General features: G+C 53.4%; 2 protein-coding genes across 2 annotated transcripts in view; one reads left to right on the forward strand and one right to left on the reverse strand.

Annotated features, from left to right (window-relative positions):
* The window catches only part of KCNIP1 (potassium voltage-gated channel interacting protein 1), a 422,923-nt gene that overhangs the window by 63,558 nt on the left and 342,971 nt on the right, over positions 1-16,394 (forward strand). The window lies entirely within an intron of this gene.
* Positions 649-13,145, reverse strand: KCNMB1 (potassium calcium-activated channel subfamily M regulatory beta subunit 1). Its single transcript, XM_047785739.1, has 4 exons — positions 12,754-13,145; positions 9,246-9,403; positions 7,613-7,784; positions 649-1,495 (listed from the first exon to the last, which is right to left on the reverse strand). The coding sequence occupies exons 2-4, from the start codon at positions 9,377-9,379 to the stop codon at positions 1,226-1,228; spliced, it is 576 nt and encodes a 191-aa protein (XP_047641695.1). The 5' UTR covers positions 9,380-9,403; positions 12,754-13,145; the 3' UTR covers positions 649-1,225.

Below are 16,394 nucleotides of genomic sequence, written 5' to 3' on the forward strand. Positions count from 1 at the left end.
CTCACGATGGGGACGTTTTCCTTCTTCATTAAGAATTAAACTTAAATTTTGAGAGAACGGTAGATGCCCCTAGAGTTGGAAGAAATCGTACAGACAGATCCCATGGGCCCTTTACCTAATTTCCCCCAAAGGCAGTCTCTTACCAAACCATAGGACAATATCACAGCTGAGAGCTTCTTAAAAGACTCGAAGGACTCTTGAGACATCCCTAACCCCAGAAGGAAGAAACTCTGGGGAATGAGGGGCTGTGTCCCCTTGGAAGGATTGTGCCCAGCAAGAACCTGGAGGGTGTGAGGCTGCATCAGGGCTGCCTGGCTGCAAGTGACAGATGTGGGTGCCAATTCCAGGTCCCCTTTCCTCCCCGTCAGATCCCTGGCTTGCATGAGGACACAGTGGGGTTCCTGCAGTGCAACCCTGTTCCCTACCTGGCCCTCGGGGTTTTGGGTGGCTGGGTCCCTCAGCCCTTCAGCTGAGTTGGCTCGAGTACTGTGGTTGACAGGCCAGGCTCTGAAATCACATGGCCCAGGGCTTGATCACCAGTGCCTCACTTACCCTGTGGTTGACCTTGGCCAATGACCTCTTAGAGCCTCAGTTTTTCATCATGTCTTATGCAGCACTTACCATGTGTCAGTTGCTATTCTAGGAACATTATAGTATAACTCATTTAATACCAACAACCCTAAAAGGGAACGGTTATTATTAATTCCTATTTTGCAAGTGGGGAAATTGAGGCACACAGAGAATGTTTGCCCCAAGTCATCCATGATATTCTAATGTGCTCTGTGGGTGGGGGCTGCCACTGTTTTCAGGATGGAAGTCCAAGAAGGAAATGAGGAGGGCCAGGGATGGCATCCTGGGTGGGACCGGCAGGCCTTGGAGCCAACTGCCGGGACACAGGCACAGAAGTAAGAATCACTGGCATCAGTGCAATGGACAGTGACACAGTAGGAAATGGATTTGAGTCAGTCGAGTGGGGACGGGGGAGGGAGAGCTGTCACTGGTTGACCTTGCAGTCCCCTGGGCACCGAGGAGCCATCGCACATTCTTGAGCAGGAAATGACTTAGCAAAGGGATTTCCCAAAGACCACCCATGTGGTGGGAGACAGAGGGAATTGGGGGGGCAAGTGGGAAGGCAGGAGGAGAAGGCACCGGTAGACGAGTGGGGAGCAGCCCAGGGACCCATCCAGCCCCCTGGGAGCCGGGCGGGAATGGGGCGTGGATGGGGCTACTTCTGGGCCGCCAGGATGGAGAGGGACTGGTTGACTTTCACCATGACGATAATGAGGAGGCCGCCGGTCAGCAGGAAAGTGGGCCAGAAGAGGGAGAAGAGGAGGGTCTGGGGCCCGTAGAGGCGCTGATACAAGACGCTGGTCTCGTTCTCCCGAGTGGTGGAGAAGCAGTAGAAAACCTGGTGCTCGTGGAACTTGGCTCTAACTTTCTCCACGTCGGCCCGGGCTGTCTGGTAGTTGTCCAGGCTGCCTGGGATGTAGGAGCACTGTGGGGGGGAGAAGTAAGAGCACCCATGGGCTTAGGAACCCCCGTTTCTTAGGGCCCGGTGTGGAATAAACAAAAAGGCCAGCTTTGGAGTCAGGCCCCTGGGGGGGAGATAAGACTGTCCAAAGCTTGGCAGGCTGCACTCTGCATGGTTCTAGAAGGTGTGTACACAGTGTCGTGTGGAGGGGGGGTGACCTTGGAGCTGCACACCTGGAGGCAAAGTCCCCAGCCTGCGCCCTGGCTCTGCTTGTGTTGCCTGTAGAACCTTAGGCCAGTTGCTTACCATTCTGTGCCTTGATGTCTTCATCTCTTAAATGGGTTAATAGCAATATCTTTCTCAAAGGAGTTTATTAAAGGACTTCAAGCTTAACCAAGAAGACCAACGGGTGACAACATAGGCTGAGTTGGCTCTATTTGGCGATTCAGGGCAGAGGTCATACACTCAGTTGCCTACAGGGTCATTCAGGTAAGGTCCACAAGTGCAGTAGGTGAGGGAATCCGATGGCAGGTGCCAACTGACACTTGCCTTGGTGCCAGGGAGAACTGTCAAGGCGGTGGCAGGGCCTGGTGCCACCAAACGTACCCAGACTGGCCGTCAACACCCCATGTGGACATCAGAGATGTCCATCCAAAAGCTGTGTCCTCCAGCAGCCCTACTGTAGCCAGGCCTCCAGATGTTCAGAGAAGCCAGCAGACCAGATCTTAATGTGGACGCTCACAATTTTAAAATACCCGTGAAAATTTGAATTGAACATCCTTCGAGGTCTAATAACTCTGTGTGAGCCAAACAAAAGATGTTGGCAAGCTGGTATTTCACACTGGGGATTCAAAGGGAGGAGAGAATGCCTTTAAAAGAGCTTTGTGGAGTTCCCGTCATGGCACAGCGGTTAACGAATCTGACTAGGAACCATGAGGTTGCAGGTTCGATCCCTGGCCTTGCTCAGTGGGTTAAGGATCTGGCGTTGCTGTGAGCTGTGGTGTAGGTCGCAGACATGGCTCGGATCCCACGCTGCTGCGGCTCTGATGCAGACCAGCAGGTACAGCTCTGATTTGACCCCTAGCCTGGGAACCTCCATATGCCGTGGGAGCGGCGGTACAAAAGGCAAAGAAAAAAAGAGCTTTGTGCAGCCAGAGCCCGGTACACATTTAATTCTGACCCTGATCATTGTTATGAGGAAGCTTCTGGCCTGGGCCGATGAGGTCCAGCTGGAAAGCTCTGCAGAGAAGGCACAGAGCGAAGACACTGGCTTTATCTCTGCTCCATGCTGGGAGGTCTGCATGAGGTTTCTGTGAGCCTCTGGCAGATGTCCTGTGAGGCCAGTCCCCCTACACCCCCGCAGCAGTCTCCCCAGAGGGCCGGCCACAAGCACAGACTCCCTACCACTCTGAATCGCTGAGGCCAGGGCCCAGCAATCGGGTGACTTCTTCATATGAAGCCATACTAAGTGGTCATTCTAAGGACCACTGCCCTGGTATGATCATGCCCAAGATCAAAAGGAGCTGGTATGTTGAACCAGCTTCTCCCCAGGCCTGGGGTGCTCCCTGGATTTGACTCAGGTGCTGCCCCCAACGCTGCCTGCCTGGACAGCACTCAGTCCAGCAGGACGGAGGATGGTTGCATCATGGCTCTGACAACCTGGGAAGCGGGGGAACTGCATCCAGATGTAGCCACATCCCCAGCCAGCCAGGGAGCCGCTGAGGCTGGGGAGAAGCTAGATCCTGAGGAAGGGGGCATTCAGAGCTGTTAAGTATCACAGGGTTCCGGTAGCAGATGCAGTAGGATGCAGAATGCGGAGCTCAGAGGGCCTGGCCCAAGTCTCCCCAGTGCCCCTGACGGTGACCTTGGGTAACCTAGTCCACTGAGCAAAATGGAAACACACAGGCCTGGGTTCAACCACCAGTTCCAAGTCGTGTGACCTAGGCCAAGTGCCACAACTTCTCTGAGCCTTGCAGAATGGGTTTGTGAGGGTGCCTGCCTTGTAGACTTGTCATGGGGGGGGGAAAACAAGATGATTCATGTTAAGTGCTTAGCACAGAGCCCGGTACATATTATGTGCTCGATAAATGGATGATGCTAATAATGATAGTAAATAATAATAATATTGTGACTTAACTATGAAATTGCAACAACAGCTCCTTCTTTCCATTCTTAAAGTGGGGCCCACAGACAAGCTCTGAAGTCAGGACCTGTGTCCATCCTGGGCCCCCTGTATCCTTTGCCCTTGGGGTTGTTCTAGATCCTTTGTGATGGGCCTTTAGGTGAGACACTGGACAGATGTTCCCTCTGCAGAGCCAGCCCCAGAGCCCTGGGACCTGCTTGCATCCTTTCTCCCCTGCCCTGGGTCCAGCTAACTCTGAGTTGTCTAAAGAAAGGATCTGAAATGACCCTGCCTCTCCCTCAAGCCCATCAGTGTCACTGTCCTCAGCGGAGACCATGGGAAGGGGGCCTAGAACCCCTCAGGCTAAGTCTCATGGGAGAAGCTGACAGCCAGCTGGGACCTCCTCCCTCAGAATGGGGGCTTTCACATGTGATTCCAGAAGACACTCGGCTGGCCTGGAGCACCAGCTCCCTGTCCCCCGCCCACCCCAGAGCTGAACCAAGGTGGGAGGGGCAGCCTGTGCACGAAAACCATGGCAAAACTAGGAAGGCCACTTCCACGTTCACACCAGAGCAGCAGCCTACCATTAGACTCCTGGTGGTGCCCGGGTGCTGGGGCAGAAAAGCTAGACCTCTGGTGGCTGCCAGTGCTGTCCTTCCAAGGCCATAGAGAGGCATGTCTCAGCTGCTGCCAGCCTGGCCAGGGAAAGACACCGCCTCGCCCTCCTCTGAGCTGCAGCCTCGGAACTGGGAGAAAGCCTGCAAGCCAGCCTGCTCCCAACTTCCACTGCACCAGGGACCACTGCTTGGCTTTGAAAATTTGCCTCTTGGTCCTTGGGATAAAGCAGGGCCCCTGAATGGCAAAGAAGAGGGAGGGGTTCTGAGAGGAGCTGATTTGGGGGGAGGGTGCTGGAGGACAAGTCAGGCCCCCTTGCACTGCCCAGAGCCACCTCTCCATGACCCCTCAGCACTGTCCGTGAGTCCACTGCCCCCCGCCCCCCAGGCATCCTACCCCTTCCTGTCCCATCAGCTGCCATATTCGGACCGTCAGCATCCACCGCTGCCCCAGGTCCAAGGTCTATGCCCAGTATTTTCTGTGGCCCCCACCTCTCTCCCCAGCAACTGAACCCCACACTCCTCCATATTGCTCTGATCATGCGCCCGGGACCGCAGGCCTTTTAAAGACCCCAAGTTGCTCACAGCAGTAACTCCCAAGGAACCTTGGGATCACCTAGAGAGCCCGGGTTTTGTGAAGTCTCCCAAGTGGATCTAAGGCACAGACAGAGGAGAGGAGCCCCAGCTTCCTTGATGCCGTTTTCATGCCGCAGTTTAGTGGTTCTTGGCAGGGAAGACAGAGGCACAGCTTACACAGCGCCGGAGTATCCTTAGTATTTCCCGTCTGCATGGTTTGCTTGAATTTAAATCCCTGGTAATCAGTAGAACCTTCTCCTAGGAAATGGTGGGGTCTCTTAGGAGTTGCAAATGACATCACGCTCCTGGGTTGAAACCAGCACCAGGAGCATTATTTGGAGCGAGCTTGCTCCCCGCAAAGCCCTGGCCTTTAGATGCAAATACAAAGGAACTTGGGACCCTCTGATCCCTGGTTGATGAGAGACAAAGCCTGATGGAATCAGAGTCTCTTAAAAACTGAGTACTCAGTACCTCAGCCTTGAACCCTGACGGCCTTGGCATTTGCTCTGTGTGTCCACTGGGCTATGTGGGTCCAATTAACCTAGTCTCATGTGGTTGAGCCAGTGTGTGTTTTTTTGTTGGTTTTTTTTTTTTTTAATGGTGATTCTGGACAAGCTTAGCCCTTCTCCCGTCTTTCCTTCCAAGTCGCCTTCCTTATGCTAGACTGTTAAAAGCTAAACAAACAAACAACAAAACAAAACAAAAAACCCTGATTGACTATAAATGCTTAATCCCATTCTCTGCAAAATGCTTGCTTCCCCTGCTTTCCCTAACTGTGCTGAGCCCTGTCTGTCTGGTGCTGCAATTCAGCCTCCCTTCTTCTCTCCTCCTGTATTGTCCCTACTGTCCCTCTCAGACATCCTTGAAGACTGTCTTTGGAGCCAAAAAAATTTTTTTTCAGTAAAGTGTTCTCTGTAAATTTTTTTTTTTTTTTTGCTTTTTAGGGCCGCACCCATGGTGTTTGGAGATTCCCAAGCTAGGGATCGAATCAGAGCTGTAGCTGATGGGCTACACCACAGCCACAGCAACATGGGATCGGAGCCATGTCTGCAAACTACACCACAGTTCACAGCAACGCTGGATCCTTTAACCCACTGAGCAAGGCCAGGGATAGAACTTGAGTCCTCATGGATGCTAGTCAGATTTGTCAACTGATGAGCCATGATGGGAACTCCTATAATTTTTTATTTTTTTATTTATTTTTATTATTATTATTTTTTTGTCTTTTTGTCTTTTGTCTGTTGTTGTTGTTGTTGTTGTTGCTGTTTCTTGGGCCGCTCCCGCGGCATATGGAGGTTCCCAGGCTAGGGGTCCATTCGGAGCTGTAGCCACCGGCCTACGCCAGAGCCACAGCAACGCGGGATCCGAGCCGCGTCTGCAACTTACACCACAGCTCACGGCAACGCCGGATCGTCAACCCACTGAGCAAGGGCAGGGACCAAACTCGCAACCTCATGGTTCCTAGTCGGATTCGTTAACCACTGCGCCACGACGGGAACTCCCTATAATTTTTTAAACATAAGAACGAATTACCTGCCATAATGTGTAGCACTCTCATTAAAGTCTTGCTTCTCTTGGAAAAAAAAAAAAAAAAGACTACAGGAGTTTCCACCGTGGCTCAGCGATAATGAACCCAACTAGTACTCATGAGGGTTTGATCCCTGGCCTCACTCAGTGGGCTAAGTATCCAATGTGGCCACAAACTGCAGTGTAGGTCAAAGATTCGGCTCGGATCCCCCGTGGTGTGGCTGTGGCGTAGGCTGGCTGCTGCAGCTCTGGTTTGACCCCTAGCCTGGAAACTTCCATATGCTGCAGGTGCCACCCTAAAAAAGGAAAAAACTACAAAAAAAAAAAGTCTATTTTAAATGCACCCTTTGGTCTTGTCACAGGCTTCTGGGAGCAGACCCTAGGCTGCCTCTGCAGCCTTGTCCTCCATCCTGGGTACTGTGGGTGTTGGAATCCCTGTCTCTACCAAGGCTTCCTTCTCTGTGCCTTGTTCTTTCTCTGCCTGCCCTTGATATGTACGCCCACTCCGCATTTCTGTGTAACCAGCACCTGCCTGATTTTTAGAGCCCAACCCAAATGCCTTTCTGACACCTTCTCTTCACTGTTGGCTAGGAAGTGTCCCTCCCTCTTTTAACCCCATATTTTTTTTTGCTCCTCTCTATGGTACTGGTCCATCTCTTAATAGGTACTATTGCTCTTGCTTCCTGAGTCCTCAGCCCCTCAACAGGAAGTGCTCAATGACTGTTGAATGCATGAGTGTGTGAATGAATGAATGAAGATGGGTCAACTCGGGTTTCCTAGAGAAAGGGCCATGGTGATGGATTTGGGGTGGGGGTGGTGTTGAGAGGCAGTAATGGGAGAAGCTCCCAAGTGTTGACCTCCAAAGGTTGCTCCAAATCTGGGCCTCTGGTTTTCTAGAGTGCGGGGTCTCAGGGATCCCCTCTGTGGGGTCAGCTCCTCCCATCTGGCTCCCTTTATGAATCAAGTCAGAACACTGACAGCTGCTTCTTTTCTGGGGCCTGCTATCCACCCAGCCTCAAACTTGGCACTTCCATGCAGTCTCTTGAGTTCACAATTGCACTTCATCCAACCTAGAAACTGAGGCTTAGACGGGCCGAGTCGGCTGCCCCCATCACATCCCGGTTAGAGGCAGGTCTGTCTGACACCAACACAGAAGAGCTAGGTCTGGCTGGAGTCTCCTCACAGCTCTGGCCCCTGGTCAGGTGGCTCTCTCTTTCCCAGCCTCTGCTCTCCAGAGTGGGGATAGGGAGCCCTACAGACTTGCCAGGGTAAGGGGACATGTACCCCCCCCCCAGTCCGTACCTGCTGGTTCTGGTCCCGAGTGTCCTCTGTGTGGTACAGCACGGCCCACCGGCCCACGGATGACACGTTGACCCACAGGCACGGGTACTGGGGCACCCTCTTGCCTTCCAGCTCCTCCTGGTCCCTGATGTTGGTCTCAATCAGGTGACAGGTGGATTCCTGGGTCCACACGCTGCGGAGACCATGCACACACACACACACACACACACACACATGCATCTCAGACTCTGGGTGCCACAGATCGTCCAGACTGAACCCCTTTGGTCGAGACCCTCATCTCGACCGTAAGCATCCAGCCTAAAGGACTGTGACCCCAGAGTCCCTGGGCCCAGGGGAGGAATAGTCGAATCGGAATATCTGTGCTTTGGGGCCTCTTGGACAACATCTATATAAATGGTTCCGACCCAGGCTGCTCATCCCAAACCCTGGGGAGCTTTTAAAGCTTCTTGTGTCCAACCCACAGCCCAGAACAAGTGACTCAGGATTTCTAAGGTGGTGGGTGGGCCTGGCAGTGATTCTGATGAGCAGCCAGACCTCAGACCTCGTTTCCACACCATCTTCATCTTGTAGAGGATGGAAGAGACGCTGAGAAAGGTCAAGGAACTTTTCCGAGACCACGCAGGACCTGAAGCCAGCTCTGGATGGCCTCAGAATCGGTGCCCTTTCCTCTAAAAAGAGTAGATGGAGGAGGGGCTTGATTGGGGCCCAGATAGAAGACGGTGGGGATGGCGCTGAGCCTGGAGAAAATGTGTTGGAGGCACATGGCAACTCTAACCGGTGCCTCACTCAGTAAGGTTCCAGCCTGGGATGGCTCCAGCGCTGTGATGTGTGAGGCAGGAGCGGCTGGCTCTGGAGAGGCTGACAGGCTCATCAGCACATCAGTTAATCAGTTGTGACTCATCTCCCATTTATCAGGCAGGAGACACATTGCCAGATGGAGGGGGCTGTCCGCTGCTGAAACATGCCCAGAGGCAAGGGTCGGGGACGTATCCTAAGATGAGACTGAGAGATCTGAGCCTGTTTGTTCCCGTTAGAGCACAGATCAGGAATGACACAGCCTTCCTTTTAGAAGCTGGAGTGGTTGACTTGTCAGGGAGCAAGGGCATGGAACATTCTCTGAGATTCCAGAGCAGAGCTCCAGGGGAACAGATTTTTGGCTCAGTGTAGACACTTTTTACTGATCACCTAAACCCTCAAATTACCTGGTGTGTACAGTTGAGGTAGTGAGCTCCCCATCACTTGAGGCATTCAACAGAGGATAGATACCCACTTGACTCAGAACTTTGAGAAAAAGAGTCAAACTGCAGAGGAGCTACAAAATTCTGTGACTCTCTGCTTCCTCCGGGGATCAAACTCACACTGGGGCATTTGCTCTGATCCTTTGCTGTTTTCTTGCAAGAAAGGTGTCCTGTATCTCTTACCCCCCTCACATTCCAGAACCCCAGACATGCAGGGCCCAGGCTGGTACCTTTCCTGCACGTGAAATCTTGACCCTGAGAATGAGGATCGTCCAGACCTTCTTGTCTGGAGTGAGGGTCAAGGGAAGGGGTGAGAAGAAGGCTGGGGTTCCTTGCAGACCAGACCCTTCGGGGAGAGGCTGGAGGATCAGGGGCAGGCTGGGAGGGCTCAGTACCTTTTCTGGTAGAGGGGCAGCACGGTCGTGCCCAGGATGTAGTAGGCGATGACAGCACACACCACCATGGCGACACCCAGGCAGAGGGCTCGGGTCTCTCCCCGTTTCTGGGCCGTCACCAGCTTCTTCCCCATGTCCACCGGGGACAGCGGTCATTTCTAGGTCCACAGAGGCAGATGCAAGGTCAGCACAGGGGACAGGTAATTCCCAGAAGGGAGGACAGGTGGGAGGAGAGGACGCTCAAAATCAACATCACCTCTGTGTGTATGGGGAGCTTTGCAACCCGAAGGCTTTTTGGACCCCATATGAGCTTCCCACGAGCTCAGAGAGGCAAGCGTTATTGTCCTCCTTCTACAAATGAAAGACCTGTGGCTCAGAGAGGTAAAGTGACTTGCACAAGGTCACACAGTATGTGACAGGCTCAATAAGGAGACCCTTGGGTTCTCAGCCCCAGGATGTGCATCTGTTCCTTGACGTGCCAAAGACACTTAAAAAGTCAAGGCTCTTGAGATGGGGAGATTGTCCTGGATTATTGCTGTATGCAACCACAAGGATCCTTATAAGGAGGCAGAGGCAGACCAGGAGGCTGCGATGGGAGGGATGTGGCCACGTGCCAGGGAGTGCGGGCAGCCCCCGGAAGCCAGAAGAGGCAAGGAACTAGGGATTGTCCCCCCCAGCCTCAGGAGGACGTGCTGCCCTGCTGACACCTTGATATCAGCCTTGCCAACATCCTGCTGATTTTGACCTCTTGACTTCCAAACTGGGCGCAGAAGATTTTTCTGTTGTCTGTGGTCATTTGTGACAGCAGCAATAAGAAACTGATACAGGAGATAAACAAATATCCTCTCAGCAGAGATGAACACCCATGCCTTTTCTGCTAGGACTCTGGTCTCAGAAAAACTTGGAGTGTTTCCCAGTTCCTTGGAGGTAGGTGATCTGGTCCTAGGGCAGGGCTGGATGGGTGGGGGGCAGCAGGCAAAGAAGGGGCAGCCTGGCCCCCAAGGGCAGCCAAGGGCATCAGGGCTGCAGGAGGATCCTGTAAAGACCATCTCCCTGCTACAAGAGAGGGCAGAGGGCGTTAGGTGGCCCCAGCAATGCCCCCTTATGTGGGGACCTGAGCCACCCTGGGTCAAAGGAGAATGGGGGCAAGTGGCTGGCAGTTTCCTCCCCTCCCCCTTCTCTGCCAGAAGCCCCTCATTTTCCTGCTGGGGACCTACCTCCCCCCACCACAAGCAGAGTCTCTCCCTCCCCTGCTGGGTGCACTGAACATCCCCCTGCGGGGTCACTCTTGCCACCTGCATGCCACTGGCGCCAGAGCTGCCCGGCCTCTGCCCTTGTGTGGATTTCGCATCCCTTCTGCGATGGGCCTTCAGTAAATTCCTTTCTTATTGTCTTTTTGTTTGTGGCTTAAGGTAACATTCCTACCAAAGATACCAGGGCCATGGGGCCTTTCTCTTCCATCCCTGCTTTAGGGGGAACTTTAGCCAGATATCAGGAAGGCCTGTATTTTTCTTGCCACATCCCTAAAGTAATACACAAATGATTTTTAGCAATTAGTGAGTTAGGACACAGGCATTAGTCCAAAGGGATTTTCAGCAAAGTGCTTATTGTCTGCTCAGCCTTCTCTTCCATTGGACTACTTTGAGTGTCCAATCAGAGACCCCCACTTCCCCCACCTCCAATTGTCCCTGTCCCCTAGTGTCCTAAAGAGGAGATTCCAGGGTCAGAAGCCAAGGTTATGGCCTTGTGATTCCCTCTAAGATGATTGACAGAGGTGACAGCCAACAATGACTTTTCCCCCATGTTCGGGGCACCGAGAAGTGGGGTTTCCGCACAGTCCAGCAGAGACATGACAGAGCCACAAGGGGAGAAAAATGTTCCCGTGACAGAGAAAGATGTTCTGTTCAGTTCCTTTCCATCCTATTACTTCTGTCCTTCTGTCCCTCTGTCTTGTGGGAATGGGACAGCCCACATCAGGGTTTACCCAGGGCCGGTTTAACAAGCCCACCCACCTTTTCACACGCAAAGCCACCCAGCCACCTGGTGATGGGCACAAAGTCCCCACGGCCTGCTTCCCCAGGACTGTCTTGGGGGAAGGGGTCCCGGCCCCGACCCCCGGGGAATGTGGCACACGCGTCTCTGGGGCCCCCAGGGAGTCCTGCCTTGGAGGGAGGATCTAGGCTGAGTGCCCGCAGCAAAACCAGTTCTTTCCTGGGCAAGTCGGGGCGTCCTTAGGGAGCCTACTCTTGGCTTGGTGTCCCCTGCCTCCCAGGGTAACTGGCCCCTCTGGTGCACGGCTTCCTGTATCCTCCCAGCGACACTCCTGAGATAGGGGGAGGCCGGGCCCTGGGCTCCCAGGTCTGGGAACTTCAGGAGAGGAGATGGAAGGCTCCCCATCACAGAAAAGTCTAGAACCCACGGCTAGCTCAGATCCCACGTCTGCCATGCTCTGGTGAGATTGTGGCCACACCAGGGCGTGGGCTTGTAGTGCTTTGATAAATCCTCCTAAGGCCGTTCCAGGTATAAGAATGGGGTGAGGGCACGGGTACAGATACGGATGCACATATGGACATAGGATTCAGTGTCCATTGTGAGAGCCTCCAGACAAGAGGAAAGGGGGACCGCTGACATCCCCCAAGGTCTGGACAGGAAGAAGTGGGTTCCAGCTGTAAAACTAGGGATTTCAACTAGACGCCAAGAAGAAGGTCTCAGTTTTGAGAAGCGCTAACCATCTCTGGACTTTGTGGATGTATCGTCCCATTTAGAAAAGTCACTGGAGTCTGGGATGGATTTAGAAGAGGAAGAAAGGCCAAGCAAGGCAGGATTTTGGAGGGTCCTGTGCGGCCTGGTATTTGAGTTGACATCTTTCTCCTTAGAAGGCCTGGGCAGGGAGGACGGTGTGGACCCGGGGGCGCAGGGGGTGGGGGATTCTGAGGTCATCAGGTGTGGGATCAAATCCTGGCTCTGCCACTTAGCAACCGCCGGAGTGTAAAATGAAAATGATGGTACCTTCTTCCCCGAGTCCTGATAAAGATCAACTGATGTGTCAAACATCCCGTATTCATCAGGGGGCCTGGCCCCAGGCAAGCCCTCGAGAGATAAGAGCTGTTACTATACACAAAACCCTGAAGATGTGGAGAGAGGTCTCCAGTGCTCTTGCTGGGCCTGTGTCTGTCCCACTCCCTCACCTGGTGACAAGTGCCAGGACTGGTCCTGGTCTCCAGGATGCTGCCCTCTGGCCACTCTGAAAGCGGAGACCTGAGGACCAGGGCACAGAGCTGACCGGGCCATGGAGCCCCGATCCCAACTCCTAGCCCCCAGCAGACCACCGGGGGGCTGTGCTAGTCCCGACCAACACCAAGGTCAGCCCCTCTGGAGCCCAGAATCCTGATGGACAGCCCTGGAGGAAGGGGGTTCCCACTGCCAGCCTCCCTCACCGAAGGTCTCCCCTCCAGCCCCAGTCTTTGGAGAAGCCCCCTCCCCGGTGCCCCGTGGACGTGCTACTCACAGTCTCCCCGGGGTCCTGCGAGTCTGTAGCCCACAGACGCTTTTCTGCCTGGCTCCCAGCCCCCAGCCCAGAAGAAGCGGCCTGAGCTCCAGCAGGAAGTTTGGGCTCCCAGCCCGCCCGTCTCCGGGGAAGCAGCCTTTGGTTCCCATCTGAGACGAGCCTCCATGCCCAAACATGGTCAAGGCTGAGCACTCTGCCCCGGGACACAAACTCTGGGGAGCAGGTACCCAGCCCAGAGAACTGCAGCTGTTCCCCAGGCCCCTGCACCTGCACCTCCCAGGGTCTCGTGGGAAACAGATGTCAACCAACAGACAGCAAAACTGAAAGGCCGAGGAGGACCCTGCCGGCATATCTGGAGGCATTTCTTCTTTGCTTGGTCTCTCTGGGCTGGCAGAGAAGCCAGGAATGGAAAATGAGTTTCCTTTGGTTGACATGGGGGAGGGAGGAGGAGTTGAAGCTCTGAAGGGTTGGGCTCGTGGGCCGCCGAGGGGCTGGCATTTCCCAGCCGGAGCAGCCAAAACCACTCAGCCTTGGGGACCCGCATGCTGTGTGACTCCGGGCAGGTCACAGCACCTCTCTGTGAGCCTCAGTGTTCCCATCTGGGCAATTGGGATTTGTAAAACTTCGTTTGGGGTAGGGAAAAGGGTTAGGGGGGGCAGTTGGGGGCAGAGGAAGAGAATCAAAGATCAACCAAGCCGTGGGGGCTTCACGGCTGCTTCCTGCCAGCCAGGTCCAGGAACAGCCTCCTTGGTCCAGTGGCCTCTGAGAAACTGTAAAACTGCATCGTTTGGCCTCCTGGGCAGAGATCTGTTCCTATCAATACGACAGAAAAGTGAGCAGCAGCATTTGCAGGCAAAAACACACCTCCCTGTGCTTCCACATCCTTCGCGTGGTTGTTGTAAGGATCAAAAAGCAGTGACAATAAACTCCGTGCATTGGGCCTCTCCTATGTATCAGTCGTGATGCTCACAGTTCGCACGTCTGTCCCCCTCACTTTACTCCATGGTCACCTGAGAAAACTGAATCTGAGACTCAGAGTCTTAAGTCACTGGTCCCCAGTTACCCTGCCGTAAGGGTGGGAACCAGATTCCAGGCTGGCCCTTCCAGGTTGCAGAGCCCAGGCTGTCACTCCTGAGCCTGCTGACGCTGTAAGACATAAAAGCTCGCCTCTGTTCTATGGACACATGCCACCTGAGGTTCTGGAGGTCACCTGAGAGTCCCCAGCTCCTAGGGAGGTGGGCACGGCCCTGCCACGCCTGCTGAGTGAGTTCTGGCCCGTCTCTCACTCCTCCCTCGGTGACTTGGAGGCAGCCAGCCCAGCGGGCCGTGAAATGAGAGTGGCGTTCAGGCCCCTCATTCTCTCCAGCAGTTTCTTTCTCTCGCCCCTTTCCTAATTGAATCCTATCAACAGAGGAGTAAATCGTCTGTTTAATGGGCTTCACAGTAAAGGGGGTCTCTTAAGGCCTCAGATCTGGCAGGTGCTGCTTGACATACCAGCGCCTAGAAGGAATCTGCAGGGGAGTCATTTTCCAACCTGGTCCTTGGCCCACCCAGGAAGAGTCCTGCCCACGAACTAAGGCAAAGTGCTGCTCCTTCATTTTGCTTCCTTGGAGCAGAGTCGCACAGCAAAACAGTCGGCTTTTTTTAAGTATGACTAAAGGGCTACATGCCCGCTCGTAGCTGACTAAATGAGGTATTAAGTGTGACACACTCTGAATTAATAAAACATTAGCATTCTTCCCAAGGTGCTTTTCCTTTTGGATGACGGGAACAGGCAGAGAAGGGGGAGCAATCCTTCTGCTGCACTGAGGTTAAGCTCCGTTGAAACGCTTTGACCACATTGTCTGGTTCTTGAGGGTCTGTGGGTGGAAACCCTGGTCCCTGGTTGGCTCTGGGGCCGTGTGCATCAGTGGATTGTAGGTGGAAGTCCAGGAAGTAATGATGCTCTAACAATAAAGAGTGGTGTTTTGCACCAGCACAAAGGATTAGAGGTCACAAGACAGCTTCCCCAACCCCCACCTTCCAACCGCCTAAGGTCACAAGCACTGCAGGCTCACCGAAATCCATTCGCATGGAGATTTTCCTCCCCATTTTATAGAAGGGGTCTCTGGGGTTCAGAGGCATGAAATATAGTGCCCGTGTGTCACCCAAGGCAAGTTACTTTGCCGCTCTGAGCCTCTGTCTGTCTATCTCTGGAATGGAGATGCTTGGAGCTAAGCCCTCAGTGGTTTTTAAGGAATGAGAGATCACCTCAGCTCCCCGACACATAGTGTGGCCACACCAGCACGCAGCCCATCCCACATGCTCTTCTTTCGGTGTGACCTCAACCTTCCTTCAGTGGGTGCTTCAACACCTGGCTCCCCGCCCCCCCAACCTGCGAGAGCTTTGTAACCACCTTGCTGATAGAATGTGGCGGAAGTGACGCTGTGATTTCCAAGGCTAAGTTGTAAAGAGTGGAACGGCTTTCCCTGGACACTCTCGGGATGCTGACCTTGGAGCCAGTCACCACGTTGTGAAGAAGCCAAGAGGCCCCACGTAGCTATTCCGGCTGAGAGCCCCAGCGCAGTTCTCAGCCAACAGCCAGCACCTCTCAGACATGTGAGCCCCCCAGCCTTCAAGTCCCCCAGCTAAGGCCTCGGACGTCAGCCCCTCTTCTGCACCCTCTGTCAACTCCCCATACACAAAATCCACAAGCAAATTGAATGGTTGTTTTACACCCCTGTGTTTTGGGGGTATTTGTGTGGCCATAGTAACTGGAGCATGACGTAAGTGATTTGGAAGAGGAACTGTCACTGTGGCTGGTCATAGCGGCAGCACAGGACCAGAAATTTAAAAGCCTGAGATTGCTGGAGTTCCCGTCATGGCTCAGCAGTTAACGAGCCCAACCAGCATCCATGAGGACGCGGGTTTGATCCCTGGCCTCGCTCAGTGGGTTAAGGATCCAGCATTGCTGTGAGCTGTGGTGTGGGTTGCACATGTGGCTCAGATCCCATGTTGCTGTGGCTCTGGTGTAGGCCGGCAGCTACAGCTCCGACTGGACCTCTAGCCTGGGAACCTCCATATGCCATGGGCACGGCTCTAAAAAAAAAGCCTGAGATTGCTGTGTGATGTGTTGGGGACGCTTTAGAAATTCTTTATATACTCTGTATCAGGTTACTCACAGCTGCACAAAAGGAGTAGAAGGGCAGTGATAGAGGAGGGCATTTTCATTTATTGAGCATCTACTGTGTGCCAGGGTGTGTGTATGCAAATACACGTGCACATACACATCAGATGCATGCACATATGCATATATACAAACACACATGTACCTACACATATGCACACACACACATGTCTGCACATATACACTTGTACATGTATACACATATACTTACACACATGCATCCATATGCATGCACATACACTCATGTGTGCACACATATATATCCACGTACATATACACACATATCCATATGTGCATATGCATGCACTGGGCATGTGTGTGCTTACACATGTGTATATACTATGCAATATACCTATGCACATATATACATACCCACGTATGCATGTACCACACGTATGCATATGCACATACACACAGGCACATGCACACATATACACATGCTCATTTGCATAGCACATGCACACATATGTATGCA

The sequence above is a fragment of the Phacochoerus africanus genome, chromosome 1, assembly GCF_016906955.1.
Source record: "Phacochoerus africanus isolate WHEZ1 chromosome 1, ROS_Pafr_v1, whole genome shotgun sequence".
NCBI classification, from domain to species: domain Eukaryota; kingdom Metazoa; phylum Chordata; class Mammalia; order Artiodactyla; family Suidae; genus Phacochoerus; species Phacochoerus africanus.